Genomic DNA, 19,382 nt, shown 5'->3' with positions numbered 1-19,382 from the left:
GAAATGTATTCTTCAAACAAGAAAGGAAGGAAGGGACAAGGGGGAAGGCAGAAGAGATCAAAAGTACAGATGATTCTCAAGGACATTTTTGTTCCTTAGTAGCAAAATTACGGTGACATTTTGATTTATTTCATTGTTTCCGCATTATGAATGCCACACTGTTGTCTTAAAATAGTTTTTGTTTTGCATGTTTTTTGTTTGTTTTTATAAAGGGGGTTTATAAAAACCTTTGTGGTAAATCACTTCTTTGGGTTGATTAATAATGACAATACGCTTTCTCAAAATTGCTTTACTTCAGTTATTTAAAAGTCTAGTTCAAGCAATTTCTTCAATGGTGGGGAGGGGGAAAGAATAGAATTGCCACTCTCACTTGCCTTCTAATCTCTGACCATTCTTTGGATTTAGTGTTCCTGGTATGTTCTATTGGAATTCTCTTTTTGTCTTTAAATGTTACTTATATTTTCCTTCAGGAATCTCTCTGTTGGGTGATGTTAATAATTTAGCTAAAATGCATGAAATCAGTTAAGTAGCTTAAGGATATAAACTGTTTGCAATTAAAATATATACTAGGTTGATTTCAGGCAATTTTTAAATTATTGCTGTTGTAATTACACTGTCTTTTTTGTTACTGTAAGTGTATTTTAATTTCATATGTTTTACCTGACTGAACATGAAATTGTATTACTCTATTTCTTAAAAAATTGAGATTGGTGGTATTTAACTTGAGCAAATTCTCTTTCTCTCTCCTTAATTGACCCAGATTGAGGAACAACTCTAATATTAACACACTGAGGATGTCATGTATAGAAGCAAATATTTTTAACAAAAAGCCAGTTTTAAAAAAATTATTTTCTTATTTTTTATTTTTAATTGAAATACAGTTGATTTACAATGTTGTGTTAATTTCTGCTTTACAGTAAAGTGATTCAGTTATACATATATATATATACATTTTTATACTCTTTTCCATTACGGTTTATCACAGAATATTGAATATAGTTCCCTGTGCTATGCAGTAGGACCTTGCTGTTTATCCAGTCTATACATACTACTTTGCATCTGAAAAAGCCAGTTATTTTATAAGTAGATGCCTCCTAAGTAACTAGATCTTCAACTAAATTTAAACATTTTTCAAAACAAGTTGAGTGTAAAATACTCTCTACCAGCATTAAAGCAGTGAAAAGGAAATAAATGAAAAATGTCTTTTTTTCCCAAGAGTTATTTAGTACATCATATTATTGACTTAGACATAAAACTTGGGATAGCATATTTGAAGCCTTTAATGGGATATTTTATGATAGATAAAGCCAGTGATTGAATTATCTTCCTATAGGGAAAAATAATTTATAAAAAACCTGCTTCAATATATATCATTTTCCCTATTTGTTTCATCTTATAGCTTCCAGACTATTTATCAATATAGTAATTTAGCTTGCTTCTATTTGGGATAATGATATCTAAACTCCATCACTGTTTAAAATCTAAAATAAGCTACTCAATTTAAAGACTCAATCTTGAAATAGATTGCACTCCTGGGATATATTGATTTCTAGCTATGGAATATATTTCATGACTGTTTTTGTAATATATTTCATTATAATACAATATATGACAAACACTGAAATAAAAGTGTATCTTTTATTTCAGTGAATATAGAAATACAAAAAAATAATAAGTGAATGAAAACAAAAAGACCTTAAAATTGTTGGGCTTACTGAGCAGACAGAGGGTGTTTGCTAAAAGTACCAGATCAGGATTTTAGATCCATAGTAAAGGACAAAGGACTAAGGAAGATGAAAACCAAAAATTCATTTAAAAATTTATAAAAATGTTATAGCAAAATATTTATAGTAATTTTAAATGTGACCTCATCTTCACCTCCAGAATTACACAGACTTGTCTAATTAGTCCATAGGCCAAGCCCTCAGCCACTCACAGTCACATGAGAATGTGAACACCTCCTGGGTGAGACTTGGCTCTCTAAAGCTTAAGGCAGTGAGAAGCTGACGGAAACAGGTGCTCTGCTCTCCGGACAGCACATCCTAAAGAGGAAGAAGAGCAAGAGGCTGGGTTTCTCATGCCAGTCCCTTCCCTACACCCAGCTTGTCTGTCAGCTCACTACACCTCTGTGGGTGGAGTCAGGAATGTGGACACAGTGAGGACTTTGGAGGCAAAATAGCTTCCCTCCAAAGTACTCTTTTCCTGATAGAGATTTTTTTTTTTTTTATTGGACCAAAATTCATTGTAGGAGCAACTGGATAATGTATTAAGATTTGTTCATTTACAACTTTAAAGAATATTTTTCATTCTCAGCAACATAAAAACAGTTCCATTTTTACCACTGGTTTTGAATGCGTAGTTTTAAAGGCCATAATTAAATTTTTAGCAGAAAGAGTTACAATTGTTTTTTTCACATGCAAGTCTGTTTTTGAAATTTTTTTCTGAAAGTGCTTCTTCTGAACATGTATCTGCGGTTACCATATTGCTCAACTTAAGTATTTTGTCAGGTATTTAATTTTGTTAAATATAGAAAATATTTTCTTCATTGTTGGAGTGAAAAAAATGCCTGATTGTGGTCCAGAGTAAAATTAACTTACTAGGGCAATTATTTAAAATAACAAGTATTACCTCAGTGACTACATAGTATATAACTACATAGTATATAACTAACTATGCCTGCAAGGTAGTTTATTTAGTTTTATGATACATATTTTTTGTGTGTATATCTCTCAAAGAAAAAACAGAGGTAAGCTGGGGTATGATAGAAAATTAGTTAGTTTTTTTCCCTATATTCTAGCATCCCTGTAAGTATAGGACTCCAAGTATCCTTATTTAATTTCAGAAATACTCAATTCTCACTTTTTACTCTGTGAATTACATTCTGTATAAAGTATTCACAGTTAGTTTTTAATTCTATGTCATGTACCATCTTCTTTCAAAATAGATTAACAGCTGTCTTTCTCATTTTCACTTTGTCTCTTCTTAGGAGGTACAAATCCTTTTATTTTAGTTTATCTGTAATGTAATTTAAAGAAGTTAATCTGCCAAGATATGTATATATAATTTATTTCTTAATTAAATATAAATAATTGAAGATACATGGAATGTATGCATTCCATTAGAATACATATTCTGTTGAAGAAAAAGAACTGAAAGGAAGAAAAGAACAATTTTCTGAAGCTTTATATCCCAGGGAATTATTAAAATAATGGTACTGCCATTACTGGTATTAAACCGAATATTTACTCATACTACTTAAGATTAATTATATCAGTTCATCTCTCTGTCTCTGTCCTTTCTCTCTTTCACTCTCTCATCTCTATCCCTATCTCTCATGTTTATCTGGTAAATAAAATGAAAACTTTGAAATTAAAATAATATTGTTAATTCACTTCTGATGGTTTATAAGGCAGCTGCTACTGAAGTGATTTGAGCCCATTTATAAAAATAATAAGATAAAAAAGAAGATGAAATTAAAGTTGCGATGTCAGTTGATCTTAATAATAGCGTTCTTGGCAACTAAGTCAAAAGATAAATGCTAAATTTTAGAATTTTGTAAATATGATTATGTACTTTCTTGTTCTTTGTAGCACCTTAATAGGACAGATAAATCACCTGTCCATTTATTTGACACACACGTACTGAGTTACCTATAAAAGTGCAAAGATTCACCACCTTCCTTAAAGGAACACACAGGTCACTGATAAAGACAGACATTTAAATTGGTAATAAATTTTACTGTGGTTTAGAGCCTCGTTACTTGAGTGTGGTCCATGATCCAACAGCATCAACATCACCTTGTAGCTTGTTAGAAATGCAGAATCTCAGATTCCATCCCTGATTAATGAATCAGAAACATGTTAACAAGATCTCCAGGTGATTTACATGCACATTAAGTTTGAACAGCACTATTTAGAGTATCTATATAAATTTAGAGAGTACTTAACTGTTCCAGAAATCTCGCTTCTGAGAATTAATTTTACCAAAATAATAGCAAGAGTCTGTAATTTTACATAACAAAATGTTCATTATAGCATTGTTTATAAGCAGCTCCAAAATAGAAGTACCTTAATTGTATTTCATTCAGGATGTATTCTGTTCCCTCTATCCTTGAACTGGAAATATATTTCCAGTTACTCTTCTTTCATGTCATCGTTCTATAGAGACTCTTGTATCTGGGCAATTTCATTTAGAAATTTTTCACACTTTTTAGGGGGGATAACTGTTAATAATCATAAGATCAGTTGTTTTCTTTTGGAATGTTTTGCAAAACATATTATGTTTCTTTGTCAAAGCTGTAGAAGGCTAGCTATTTCCTTCCAAAAATATCTTGCAGATGCCAATTGGTGTTAAGCCAACATGTCTGTTTTTTACTGTCTTTATATATTTGCCTCTGCTCCTTGTTAGAAGCCTATTTTTCTAGAATTTTTTCCCTTCTGTATGTTTCTAAAACACCATTTTTTTCTACAACACTACGTTAGTGGAAAGATACATGTCAGGATGTATACCTTTTAACACATTAAGCTAGGGAAGGATGATCATTAGTAGTGAGAGTAAAGTAAAACACTGTGAAAAGTGAAATAAAATTTCAAAAGGACAGTGATACTTAAAATATAGTAAAACTTAGGGAATTTTTTAAGGAATAAAAAACACAATGAATAATATGATCTGTTATTACTGACAATAGGATAACATTTTTTAACTAAAACGATACATCAAAAGTAAAACTACAAACAATTACATTTAAGCTATATTTGCACTGGTTATTCCTGTGCAAAGAATTTCTACTCAAATAGCAGTTTTTGATAAGTAAAACTCACACAAAAGCAAAATAGACATTCACAATAAGATTTTCAGGTATAAGGAAGTTGAGTGACCAGAAAGATATTTGCCATAAATGTACCTTTTTTCCCCTGGGTAGAACGGTACACATTACAGGTCAGGATACTAGTCCAAGGACAGTAGCAATGATAAAATAAAATAAAATACAGCCGACATCCAAGAGTTAGTTTCATTGCAGTTAAAAAAGAAATAACCTCGAATCTCAGTGCATTACAACTATAATGGTTGTGTCTCCCTAATATTACATGTTTTGACTGTGGATCCCCTGCGATTCTGCTCTGAGTGTTGTTGGCTCATTCTGGGAATAAAGATGAGGAAGGCCCTCTTCGGAACATGCTGTCCTCCTGGCAGAGGGCAAAAGCAAAAAAATGAGTATAACTTTCTGATGCCTCTCAAAACCTGTACTGAATCATGACATAGCTGGTTCGTATGTATTCACTGATCTAAACATTTTTATTTTCAATACCAGGTTAAAGGGCATCACTTGTTCTTTACAATGGAGTATAAATACATGTATGCATGTTTACATCCATGATAGAATTAAAATTGCAAAGAATAATCTGTGGCATCTTCTTGATTTATCCCTAGGATTCTTTTACTCATTCTCTTATCCATTGCTTTTTGTTCTAACATTTTGAAAGTATTACCTCTATCTCCAATAACTATATACATGAGAATGCCAGTTGAGAAAATTCAAGTGGAGAGATAATTGTATGAAAGTTCTTTCATTTCTGTTTGTCATGGACACAACATCAATTACCTGAAAACCAGGACAGAAAAATACATAATTGTGAGGTCCACAACATATCAAATATACCTACTCTTACCCTATGAACTAATCATAGGATAACATTAAAGTCATGATTTTTTTTTGTTTTATTGTCCTCTGTTTCTCATTCTCTATGAAAGCATCCTTCAATATGTGCTTTTAATGTCCATAAACTACCACAGCGTTTTAGTTGTAAAAGGCACAGCTGCATGATTTCTGTGTGAAATAATCACATCTTTTTATCTCTACAATCATTAATCCTTTTCACTTTCTAACAGACTCAGAATGTTGAATCACTTCAAAATCACATTTAGTTTTTACAAAATGGGTGGATGTCCTTTGGCACTCATGTCATGCTTATGAGCTACAGCTGGTTTAAAAAATGTGAATGAAAATGACATTTGAACACAAATTTTTAGTTGAATAATATATCTCAGTTTTCAAATCTGAATATTTTTATATTGAGATTTGCAATTAAAGTTGAGAATGCATTCTTCTTTCTTAAGACGACTATGAAAGTCTCAAAGAAGGTAAAGACCATGAATATCATCACAAAAGCATGGTAGTTGTGTATAATTTGAAAAACAGATCTCTTGGAGGAAAGAAATAGCCTTATTTTCCATTTAGACTGAATGGCCTTGTCAAAATATCTTAGATATTTAACAATCCATGATTTACAAAACTTGGAATGTGGCATAAGCTAGCCAGCTTACATCACCTAGTTGTCTGGTCTGTTGTAAGTAAGGGTTTAAAACAAAGCATTCATAAAAGAACAATTATGATAATTTAAACTGCAGATTTAAACTGCCTCACATGCTTGACTGCAGTGAAAGCTTTTGCATACATGGAATAATGTTCCATTGTGGAGAACAACCACAAGCAGTTTATGAATGGCTTCTCTTTATCTGCTTATTGGAAGGATAACCAACTACTATCTTTAGTAATCCTATACATCCTGATTAAAAGTTCCACTAGAAAACAATTTTGACTAAGATCAGGTTTCTGTGGTGAAATTTAATATCTATGAAATTCTAACTTATGAAAATTTAAAAGCTCATCATTTCCTGTTAGGCCCTAATAAAAAAGGAAAGGAGAGGAAATCAACATTTATTGTACACAGCAAACGTGTTGTGCCAGACTCTAAAGAGGAAATGTATTGTTTAATCTTCTCTAACAGTTGAGAGTGGGACATTGCCTCTGTTTTAGAGATGGGAATGCTAAGGTTATGTGTGACTTTAACAAAGTCCTACAACCAACTGGTAGTGGGACTGTGGGCTATGAGGATAAGCCCTCACATACACCTGACTCCAAAACTCATGCTTTCCTTTACCTCAATATATCATTAAATTTTATCAAATTAAAAAATAAACAGCAAAATTAATAATAAAAGTATATTAAAATTTACAACGAAGTTTTTCCATTTGATTTTCCCTGTTGTCTGTAACATATATTTATTCTCAGCATAGAATGCTAAAGACACATTTACCTGTACCTTACAAGCAAATGTGAACTCTGTGAAAAACAAAAGAAATATTTCAAAAATCTCCAGTAGATAGAGAATGAAAACTTCAAATATTCATGATGATCTTCACGGGCCATCATTTTCCTACCTTCATCTCTGATTGCTGAAACATATATTAATGTTTGTCTTCTCCTTCATATTCTTATAATTAGAAACACTCTGAAATAGTTAATCCCTAGCTCTTATTTTGTGTCATTTTCCAGTTGTATCATGAGACAATCTAACATTTGTAAAATATTCTTAAATCAAATTAGTTTGAATTTGCTTTTTATTTTTTTTATCCCTTACCCTTATACCACTTCTCCCTTTTCCCCCTCCCCTCTGGTAACCACTAGCTTGTTCTCTTTATCTGTGAGTTTGCTTCCTTTTTGTATTGTTCACTAGTTTGTTGCAGTTTTTAGATTGCACATATAGGTGATATTATAAAGTATTTATCTTTCTCTGTCTGACTTATTTCACTTAGCATAATAACCTCCAAGTTTATCCATGTGGCTGCAAATGGCAAAATTTCCTTCATTTTATGGCTGAGTAGAATTCCATTGTGTATATATATATCACATCTTCTTTATCCATTCATCTGTTGATGGACACTTAGGTTGCTTCCATATATTTGTAATTGTAAATAATGCTGCTATGAACATTGGGGTGCATGTATCTTTTCCAGTTAGTGTTTTTGGTTTTTTTGGATATATACCCAGGAGGGGAATTTTGCTGGGTCATACAGTAATTCTATTTTTAGTTTTTTGAGAAGCCTATTTTCCACAGTGGCTGCACCAGTTTACATTCCCACCATGAGTGTATGAGAGTTCCCTTTTCTCCATATCCTCATTGATATTTGTTATTTGTGTTCTTTTTGATGATAGCCATTCTTGCAGGTGTGAGGTAATATCTCATGGTGGATTTGATTTGCATTTCCCTGATTACTAGTGATGTTGAGCATCTTCTCATGTGCTTGTTGGCCATCTGCATGTGCTCTTTGGAAAAATGTCCATTCGGGCCTTTTGTCCATTTTTTAATCCAGTTGTTTGTTTTTTTGATCTTGAGTTGTATGAACTGTTTATATATTTTGGATAATAGCCCCTTGTCATATAATTTGCAAATATTTTCTCCCATTTAGTAGTTTGTCTTTTTGTTTTGTCAGTGCTTTCCTTTGCAGTGCAAAAACTTTTAAATTTAAGTAGGCCTCATTTGTTTATTTTTGCTTTTATTTCCTTTGCTTTAAGAGACAGATCCATAAAAAATGTTGCTACAATTTATGTCAAAGAGTATTCTGCCTATGTTTTCCTCTAGGAATTTTATGGTTTCCAGTGTTGCATTTAGGTCTTTAATCCATTTTGAGTTTATTTTTGTATACAGGATAAGAAAGTCTTCTAATTTCATTCTTTTACATGCAGCTGTCTAGTTTTCCCAGTACCACTTATCGAAGACACTGTCTTTTCTCCATTGTGTATTCTTGCTTCCTTTGTCATAGATTAATTGACCATAAGTGAGTGGGTTTATTTATGGGCTCTCTATACTCTTCCATTGATCTGTGTGTCTTTTTTTATGCCAGTAACATAATGTTTTGATTACTGTACTTTTGTAGTGTAGTCTGAAGTTAGGGAGTGTGATTACTCCAGCTCTGTTCATCTTTCTCAAGATTGTTTTGCTATTTGGGTCTTTTCTGTTTCTATACAAATTTTAAAATTAGTCCGACTTCTGTGAAAAATGCCCTTGGTATTATAATAGGGATTGCATTGAATCTGTAAATGGCCTTGGGTAGTATGGTCATTTTTGCAGTATTAATTTTTCCAATCTATGAACATAGTATATCTTTTCATCTGTTTGTGTCATCTTCAGTTTCTTTCACCAGTGTCATAGTTTTCCAAGTAAAGATCTTTTACCTCCTCAGGTAGGTTTATTCTTAGGTATTGTGTTCTTTTTGATGTGATGGTAAATGGGATTGTTTTCTTAATTTCCCTTTCTGATAGTTCATTGTTAGTTTATAGAAGTGCAACAGATTTCTGTATCCTGAAACTTTCCTGAATTCATTGATGAGCTCTAGCAGTTTTCTGGTAGCTTCTTTAGGATTTTCTATGTATAGTGTCCTGTCATTGGCAAACAGTGACAGTTTTACTTCTTCCTTTCAAATTTGGATTCCTTTTACGCCTTTTTGTTGTCTGATTGCTGTGGCTAGAACTTCCAATACTGTGTTATATAAAAGGGTCAGGAGTGGGTATCCTTGTCTTGTTCCTGATATTAGAGGAAATGCTTTCATCTTTTTGCCATTGAATATGATGTTTGCTGTGGGTTTGTCATGTATGCCCTTTATTATGTTGAGGTATGTTCCCTCTATACCCATTTTCTGGAGAGTTTTTATCATGAATGGATGTTGAATTTTGTCAAAAGCTTTTTCTGCATCTGTTGAGGTGATCATATTATTTTTTATTCTTCACTTTGTTAATGTGTTATATCACATTGATTGATATGGGGATATTGAAAAATCCTTGCACCCCTGGGATAAATGTCCCTTGATCATGGTTTATGACCCTTTTAATGTATTGTTGGATTCAGTTTGCTAGTATTTTGTTGAAGATTTTTGCATCTATGTTCATCAGAGATATTGGCCTGTAATTTTCTTTTTTGTGTGTGTGATATTGTTGCCCAGTTTTGGTATCAGGATGACAATGGCCTCATAGAATGAGTTCAGAAGTATTCTTTCCTCTGCAGTTTTTTGGAGTAGTTTCAGAAGGATAGGTCTTAACTCTTCTCTAAATGTTTGATAGAATTCACCTGTGAAGTCATCTGGCCCCGGACTTTTGTTTTTGGGATGTTTTAATTTCAGTACTGGTAATTGGTCTGTTCTTATTTTCTATTTCTTCCGGTTCAGTACTGATTCAATTTCAGTACTGGTAATTGGTCTGTTCTTATTTTCTATGTCTTCCTGGTTCAGTCTTGAGAGATTGTACCTTTCTAAGAATTTGTCCATTTCTTGTGGGTCGTCCATTTAATTGGCCTGTAGTTGTTCATAATAGTCTCATAATCTTTTGTATTCCTGTGGTGTTGGTTGTAATTTTTTTCATTTCTGATTTTATTGATTTGGGCCCTCTCCCTCTTTTTCTTTTCTTTCTTTTTTTTCTTTTTTTGGCCGTGCCATGCAGCTTGCGGGATCTTAGTTCCCCAACCAGGGACTGAACTCACGCCCTCTGCAGTGAAAATCCAGAGTCCTAACCACTGGACCACCAGGAAATTCCATCCCTTTTCTTCTTGATGGGTCTAGCTAAAGGTTTATCAATTTTGTTTACCTTTTCAAAGAAGCAGCTTTTAGTTTCATTGATATTTTCTGTTTTTTTTAGTCTCTATTTCATTTATTTCTGCTCTGATCTCTTTTTATTTCTTTCCTTCTACTAACTTTGGGTTTTATTTATTCTTCTTTTTCTAATTCCTGTAGGTGTAAGATTTAATTTGCTTTCTAAAATTAGCATATGCTATTCTCCCTTTTTGGGTGAGGTAGGACTCAATAGAGGTCCTATTAAGAAGAATTAATGGTATAGCATATTTCACCTGAAGAGTGAAGACATATAGGGGGATTAGGGGGATACAGTATATAATGGACTGTTTTGGGAGATCTTTACTCTCTGTATGTGAATGCAAACTAGGATTAGAGTTAATAAGTTTATAAAAGAAGGAGATCATTAAAGAATTAGGACAGTCTTCTGTTCCTCACAAATAAGACAAAATAGCTAAAATTACTAGAAATGCCCAGATATGGAATGAGTTGCTTTATGCAGTTCTAAGGAATTGTGATGAATAAAAAAATATGTACTAGCAACTTCTGAATTCTAGTCATGTGGTAAGTCCTTTACAGATATTATCTGTTTCATGCTTATAGCCATGCTTTGAAGAAGAAATTACTATATTCATGTTATGTAAGAGGAAGCAGAATCATAAATTATATATTCAAGATCATTCAATTACTAAGTAGAAGCCAGCATTAGAACCTGAATCTGTTAGGTACCAGTAGTTGGTAGACTTACACCTAAACCATAATAATTAATTCTACATTTTTTTTCATACAGAACCTCATAATCCAGTGAAAGAATCCTTTATAGTGGTCTAATTATCTCTTCTGCTCTATGACATATAATTAATGTTGGACACCTCTAGTAATGGGAAAATCACTACAATGCAAGAGAGGCGTAGTGAAGATGATTCTCTTCACGTATTTATGTGGCTTTCATGCCTCTCCAGAAGGCAAAAGTAATGTCCAATAATCAGTTGAATCCGTGTTTTGAACTTCATTTGTGTATTGCTGAATTGAAGTAAAGATTACAGTAAGCGTCCTTCTAAATACAAGAATCTGTAGAAAACATCTGTAGAAAACTGATGCACTGAGGCTGAGCTTGGATTTAGATGTATTTTACAAATGGAATCATCTGAAACTGTCAAATTATTTAGAATTTTATTTTAGTCATAATATTAAAGTCATGAGTTTACTAATTACTTAAGAAAATTTTATTATGACTAAACATATTTTAAACGTGGACCAAACGTAAACACTTATGCCATGATATTTTTTTCAAATGAAATTTTCAAACACACTCAAAGTAGAGAGACTTGTACAGTGAGTGCCCATACACCCCTATGTAACCATACAAACTATATAAAACTGTACTACAACTACTAATATTCCTACCTACAAATAGACTACAGAATGAAGTTTTCTGATCCTTTTTACATTTTTTGTCCTCAGAATATATTCCAAAACTGGATTACATTTAAAGTACTGTGTTTGTAATCACTTAAAATAATTACTTCTCTAAACAATAAGCATTTAGTAACATTGGCTTCTGTTTTTAATTCTTAGGGATTGATTTTTTTCTATTTGATTTGATTGATTTTTACAATAAATAAAATATTTAAAAATATCTTTCCAGTGTTTAAAAAACTTTAACAAAGTATATTCAGAGAAGCCTTTCTTCCCAAAGTGTTACCTCCACTCTGTAAATATAGATAAAAGATTTTGGTTAATCCTTCCAGTGTTTTTATTTTTTTCCCCAAATAAAAAGAAATCCATCCATATATTTGTATCATACACTTTCTTATAAAAAAGTCACTCTAAGAGTTTGATAGTGTCTGGCCTTACATTTAGGTCTTTAATCCATTTCGAGTTTATTTTTGTGTATGGTGTTAGGGAGTGTTCTAATTTCATACTTTTACATGTACCTGTCCAGTTTTCCCAGCACCACTTATTGAAGAGGCTGTCTTTTCTCCACTGTATATTCTTGCCTCCTTTATCAAAGATAAGGTGACCATATGTGTGTGGGTTTATCTCTGCGCTTTCTATTCTGTTCCATTGATCTATATTTCTGTTTTTGTACCAGTACCATACTGTCTTGATTACTGTAACTTTGTAGTATAGTCTGAAGTCAGGGAGCCTGATTCCTCCAGCCCCATTTTTTGTTCTCAAGATTGCTTTGGCTATTCGGGGTCTTTTGTGTTTCCATACAAATTGTGAAATTTTTTGTTCTAGTCCTGTAAAAAATGCCAGTGGTAATTTGATAGGGATTGCATTGAATCTGTAGATTGCTTTGGGTAGTAGAGTTATTTTCACAATGTTGATTCTTCCAATCCAAAAGCATGATATATCTCTCCATCTATTTGTATCATCTTTAATTTCTTTCATCAGTGTCTTATAATTTTCTGCATATAGGTCTTTTGTCTCCTTAGGTAGGTTTATTCCTAGATATTTTATTCTTTTTGTTGCAATGGTAAATGGGAGTGTTTTCTTAATTTCACTTTCAGATTTTTCATTATTAGTGTATAGGAATGCCAGCGATTTCTGTGCATTAATTTTGTATCCTGCTACTTTACCAAATTCATTTATTAGCTCTTGTAGTTTTCTGGTAGCATCTTTAGGATTCTCTATGTATAGTATCATGTCATCTGTAAACAGTGACAGCTTTACTTCTTCTTTTCCAATTTGGATTCCTTTTATTTCCTTTTCTTCTCTGATTGCTGTGGCTAAAACTTCCAAAACTATGTTGAATAATAGTGGTGAGAGTGGGCAACCTTGTCTTGTTCCTGATCTTAGTGTAAATGCTTTCAGTTTTTCACCATTGAGGATGATGTTGGCTGTGGGTTTGTCATATATGGCCTTTATTATGTTGAGGAAAGTTCCCTCTATGCCTACTTTCTGCAGGGTTTTTATCATAAATCGGTGTTGAATTTTGTCGAAAGCTTCTCTGCTTCTATTGAGATGATCATATGGTTTTTCTCCTTCAATTTGTTCGTATGGTGTATCACGTTGATTGATTTGCATATATTGAAGAATCCTTGCATTCCTGGAATAAATCCCACTTGATCATAGTGTATGATGCTTTTAATGTGCTGTTGGATTCTGTTTGCTACTATTTTGTTGAGGATTTTTGCATCTATGTTCATCAGTGGTATTGGCCTGTAGTTTTCTTTCTTTGTGACATCTTTGTCTGGTTATGGTATCAGGGTGATGGTGGCCTCGTAGAATGAGTTTGGGAGTGTTCCACCCTCGGCTATATTTTGGAAGAGTTTGAGAAGGATAGGTGGTAGCTCTTCTCTAAATGTTTGATAGAATTCGCCTGTGAAGCCATCTGGTCCTGGGCTTTTGTTTGTTGGAAGATTTTTAATCACAGTTTCAACTTCAGTGCTTGTGATTGGTCTGTTCATATTTTCTATTTCTTCCTGTTTCAGTCTCGGCAGGTTGTGCATTTTTGAGAATTGGGATAGATTCTTAAAAGTAGGATTGCAGAGTCAATTTTTGCTAACTATTGCCAAATTTCTCTTCATAGTTACATCATTTTGCACTCCAGCAGCAGTATATCATAGGGCCTGTTTCCTTCTAGTTTGCCAACAGCTTTGACAAAGTTGTCAAATTTTTGAATTTTGGCAAATTCCATAATAGCTACGTGATATATCAATATATTTTTAATTTGCATTTCTCATACTATGACAGATTGAAAGCCTTTTCAAAGTTACATGGGCCATTTTGTCTCTTCTTATCTAAATACTATTTTCCTATTTTTTATGCCCGAAACTTATTTCTTTTTTTTCTGTGAGTTTTAGGAGTTTTTGGAATGTTAGAGGTATTAGCCATGTGTCCCTTATGTAAGTTGCAAACATCTCTTCCCAATGCAAAATTTACTTGTGGTGATTCTGTGCTAGGAAGAAAAAATCTCTTTTTATATGGTCTAATTCATCTATCTTTTATTTTATTACTTTCAGACATTTAGTGATAGTTAGGAATGCTTTTCCCACTCATGCGTTTTCATTCTTTTTTTTTCTAGTTGAGTAGTTTCATCTTATTAAATATTCATGTCTCCAGTTTTTTGCAATATCTCCTCATATACAATCATATCCTTTACTTTGCAAATGACTATTCTGATGTCAAAGTGTCATTTATTAGAAGGTCTACCTTTCCCCAATTGAATTAATATTCATCCTTATCATGTACTAAATTTTCATATATACTGTTGTTTTTTTAAATTTTCCTGTTTGAGTGGTCTGTCTATTCATGCTTCTTTACTACACTGTCTTAATTATACATATTTTACAATATGTATTCATATGTAGCAAGGCATTCTCACTGTTGCCTATTTTTTGGAAAGCTTCTGGTGACTTTTCTTTGACTAATTTTTACCTAAAAAATTTATAATAAACATGACTAGTTCAAGGAAACAAACAAAAAATGATATTTGCATTAAAGTTATATATTAACCTAAGTAAAATTGATATATTTAATTTAAATATTCCTATTTGAAACAAAGTACAATGCCATTTTCAGTTTACTTTTGTTATTTCAGGGGTGGCATATAATTTTTCATATATGTATTGCATTTTTATTGGTATTTTAAATGGTATATGCTAATCCATTGTTACCTCTATTATTTGTATATTTCAATTTTTTGAGTTAGTAAAGTTTTTATTATTTTCTGCAGTTACTAAGTTCTGTTACTCTGCATAGTAGTTTGTCCATTGATTTTCTTGAGTTTTCCAGATGAATAATCATGTTATCTGCAAAAAGAGATAATTTTAAGTGTTTTTAAAAAATTATTACTCTAATTTTATTCTCTTCTATATTTACATTTTAACATATTTAATATCATGTCAAAAAGTAGTACCAGTTGTGGGTTTGTTTGTCAGGTTATGATTTTAATGGGAATGACTTCTGAGTTTTCCGATTAAGAAAGACAGTTGGTTTTAGGTTGACAAACACATATTTTATCCTTTTAAGGTATTTTCCACTGACTCCTAACTTACTGAAAATTACCCAGCAATAGGTATAAATATTCATCAAATGCATTTGAGGCATTAATGGACATCAAGGTTTTTCTTTCTAGATGTGTTAATATGCTGAATTATATTAATGATTTCCTAATATCAAATGACCCTTGCCCTCCTAGGATTATTCTTTTTGAGATATACATTTTTAAAACTTACTGTGTGTTACTGTTTACTATTGCTTTATTTATTATTTTGCATCACTAATAATAAGTTGTAATAATGTTTGTTGTTGTTTTTGTTGTTGTGTGTGTGATCTTCCCCAGATATTTATGTCAATGTTTTACTCAATATATAACAACTAATTAAAAGTTTTCCTTCATTTCATATCCTCTGGAAACATTTTAAGTAAATAGTATCAGATTTTTTGATCTTTAGAGTTTTGTCTGAACTCTCCTGTGAAACCATCTTGGCCTATTGATTTTTTTTTTTTTAATTTTGTGGAGGTGTTCTATGACACCTAAACTTATTTGCAAAAGCTTTGCAAATTTTATTTTTAAATAATATGTTTACTTTACTCTGTTATTTTATTATTTAATTTTCTTTCTCTATTAAAAAAGGTAGGTTGACGAGTTGGTGTATTTATCTGTTTTTTTTCTTCCCTTCAAAGGAAGCTGTTTTTCAATTTATTATTCCTTCTTTTCTTCTGTTTTTTTTTTAACTCATTAACACTAGTTTTCTTCCTTTTAGTTCTTTTTACTTTATAGAAGCTTATTTTTGTCATTTTTTTAGTTTTAGAGTTATATGGCTATCTCAAATATTTTCATAATCTACATAAAGTACATATTTAATGCTGTGAATATTTATTTGAGTACTGCTTTAGCCATGTCCCTTAGATTGTATTATATACTGTTTTCCTCAGGTTTTCTTAGAAAATTTGTCATTTTGCTTTCACGTATCCTATTATTCAAGAATTACACAATAGAAAATTTATCCATGTGAATTTTTAAAAATTTTTCTATCAATTTTTAATTGTACTATATTGTAGTCAGTAAATGTGTTAAAGAAACAATATTCTGACATTTGTTAAAGAACAGTAAGGGAGACTTTATTCAGGGGGTCTCCTGCATTGGAGTTTTACAGGAGGGGAGAGAGACTGAGCTCAATTTTGAACAGAACCAGGAAAAGTGGGAATTTATTGACAATGAGCAGAGTAGGCAGATTAGTGGATGGAAAATTACAAAGAGGGTAGGATAATTCTTGCTAAAGAGACCTAACATGATTCTTGCTGAAAGCAGAGCAGGGTTATCAAATATCACCAGGGAGATGGTAGGGGATGAGGAATTTGGTCAGATGTTAAAGATGATCATATGTCCAGGGTAGGGGATCCTTGCCAAAGTGACTTGACAGGATTCTTCCTAAAACTGGGCTCTTGAGAACATGCCCAAGAAACAAGCTCATAGGAGCCTGTCTAGCGTTTGGTCAAGGAGAAAGTCTTTATCAAATGATATTTTTTTTCAAATTTTTGGAATTTACTAAGGATTTTTTTTAACAAAATATATGGCCAGTTTTTCTAAATGTTCTGTGTACTCTTGAAAAGAGCTTTCATTTCCTCTTTATTAATATAAAGTTTAATATTTACCTATAAGATCTACCTTATTAAGTAGGTTGTGTGTATCTCTATCATTACATTTTTACCCCCACTGGGTCTATCTAGGTCTAGAAAGTGTGTGCTGGAGTCTTGTAATACTGGCAGTTTATGTATATTTTAACCTATATCTTCTGTATATTCTGCTTTATGAAAAGTGCTGCAATTAAAGCAGTTTTGCAAGTTTTAGTCTTTAGCACTATTCAGTCTATTTCATTTTCTCATTTAATAATTTTGTCCTGAAGAGATCATTAACTTTGCTTCCTTTTTTATTTACATTCACCAAGATATCATTATCATTTTGTTTTTAACCTTACTTAAGAAGATATATCTCTTGATCTCATAGCCTGTTCCGGCTGCTATAGCAAAATACCACAGATAAGGTAGCTTATAAACAGCACAGTTCTGGGGGCTGCAAGTTTGAGATTAGAATGCCAGCACGGTTGGGTGAGGGCTGTCTTCCAGGTCACAGATTTTTCCTTGTATCTTCACATGGCGGAAGGGACAAGGAATCTCTTTGGAGCCTTCTTTACAAAGGAACTAATTCCATTCTTGAGGGCTCTGCCCTCATGACCCAGACACCTCCCACAAGCCCCATCTCCTAATACTATCATCTTAAAAGGACAGAATTTCAACATATGAATTTTGGGAGACACAAACATTCAGACCATAGCACTTTCATGTGTCGTCGAGCTGCATTATAAATTCTTAGACTATCACAACGCTGTTCTTTCTGTCTCCATGTACAAGATGTTTGTTTGGGCACATGGGTGAATTTCTCAGATTCAGTGGTCTTTCTGAGAATGTATTCTCTCAGATTTCCACACCAGTTCATCCTCTTCTTTGGGGGTAAATAATTAGTGTGGATTTTATTTTCTATAATATTTGACATATATATTCCCTTTTTGCTTTCAGATGTTCCCACCAAAAGCTGTTTATCATTTACATGACTTAACGCTGTTGATAACTTGACCCACTCATTCATATTTTTGAGAGTTTTTTTTTTCCTTCAGCAATTCTAGTTAGTCTGCTTCATTTCCAGCTTGCATATTGATGTCCAAATACAAACTGAGAATGCAACTTTCCGAAATAACATTGTTGACACCTTATTTCTGATACCAATTCACCTGATCTCTTGCAGAGAAGTATGAACTGTCACTTAGAATTGGATGGTCAGTTAGGCTGCGGCATTTTAAATTTGGTATTATTTTTAATTTGGAGAAGAAATGCAACCTATTTGTCCGCTAGAAAATGTTGTTTGGTCTTTTAGAAAACTGGCTCGACAAATTGTCCGTGGGCCTAATGCCACCTAAACAGATGGGTTTCTGAAAGAATGAGAACAAGCTTCAAGTCTGACAATTATATGCTAGTTGAATATCTAAGAATCTGGAAGTCTGAGGATGGCAAGTTCTTAATGTTAGACTTGAATGGCATTGACACTTTTTTGTCGATATTCAAACATTGAAAATTGCAGCTTAATTGTAATTTGCTTTAAATTTCACCTTAGAGGATCCATTGTCAAGTACCTAAAGCTTTTCATGGAGGTTAGTGATTTCCATAGAGCTTATTAACACACAATATTTTAATATTTAATGCCATGTGTAGGAAACCTCTGAATTTAATACATAAATATTTATATTACTGTATATGCATGTATATGTTTTCTCTGCATTTTAAAGGTACAATTGAAAACAGCTAATGTTTTGTAATATGCTTGGTCATGTTTCCATTTACCATGCTGATCTGTAGTAAAGGTTGAGTTTGTTTTACATATTTTCCTATCTTAATTTGCTTTGAGACCCAATGAGTGTTAGGTAAGCTAAACTGTATGAGAAAGTCAATAAAATCTAGAGAACGTGTTCTGCAAAAGCTTGCTGTTTAATATTTATGAAATATGTATTCACAACCATCAACATCCCGGGTACTTTTCTAGGTATATGGGAAATCTTTGTGAACAAAAGAAAAGTAAAACTCCCTGCCTGTTTGTTGTTTATCACTCTTTTGTTTCATTATGGCTGTAATCTAGGCTTCCTCACCTGCAGGTAGTTGAAAAAATTGATTTGAAGTGGGAAATGGAATAATGTAAAATATTATTAATGCAGGAGAGGAGTCACTCACAATTTTTGTGGACAAGCGGAAGCTGAGCAAACGATCTGAAGGAAGTGATCCCAGCACCAACAGCTCCTCGGTCACTCTGGAGACGCTACATCAACTAGCTGCTTCCTATTTCATTGACAGGGACAGCACCCTTCGGAGACTTCACCACATTCAAATTGCATCCACTGCCATAAAGGTATGAGTATGTTTACCCTAGAATTATGTCATACCATTTTGTTCTCTGTCTCTAAAATCCATGTCTCTATATG

The 19,382-nt window shown here is 32.6% G+C and overlaps 1 protein-coding gene across 3 annotated transcripts in view; it reads left to right on the top strand.

Moving 5' to 3' along the window:
- BRINP3 (BMP/retinoic acid inducible neural specific 3) overlaps positions 1 to 19,382 on the top strand; it is a 417,297-nt gene that overhangs the window by 200,109 nt on the left and 197,806 nt on the right. For all 3 annotated transcript variants that reach the window (XM_004275847.3, XM_049708201.1, XM_004275848.1), the window contains exon 4: positions 19,119 to 19,309. In XM_004275847.3, the coding sequence (XP_004275895.1) occupies positions 19,119 to 19,309 (191 nt within the window). The remainder of the gene's footprint in view (positions 1 to 19,118; positions 19,310 to 19,382) is intronic.

Source organism: Orcinus orca, chromosome 1 (assembly GCF_937001465.1).
Source record: "Orcinus orca chromosome 1, mOrcOrc1.1, whole genome shotgun sequence".
Lineage (NCBI taxonomy): Eukaryota > Metazoa > Chordata > Mammalia > Artiodactyla > Delphinidae > Orcinus > Orcinus orca.
Note: the sequence above shows the minus strand (reverse complement) of the source record. Positions and strands in the feature narration are given on the sequence as shown.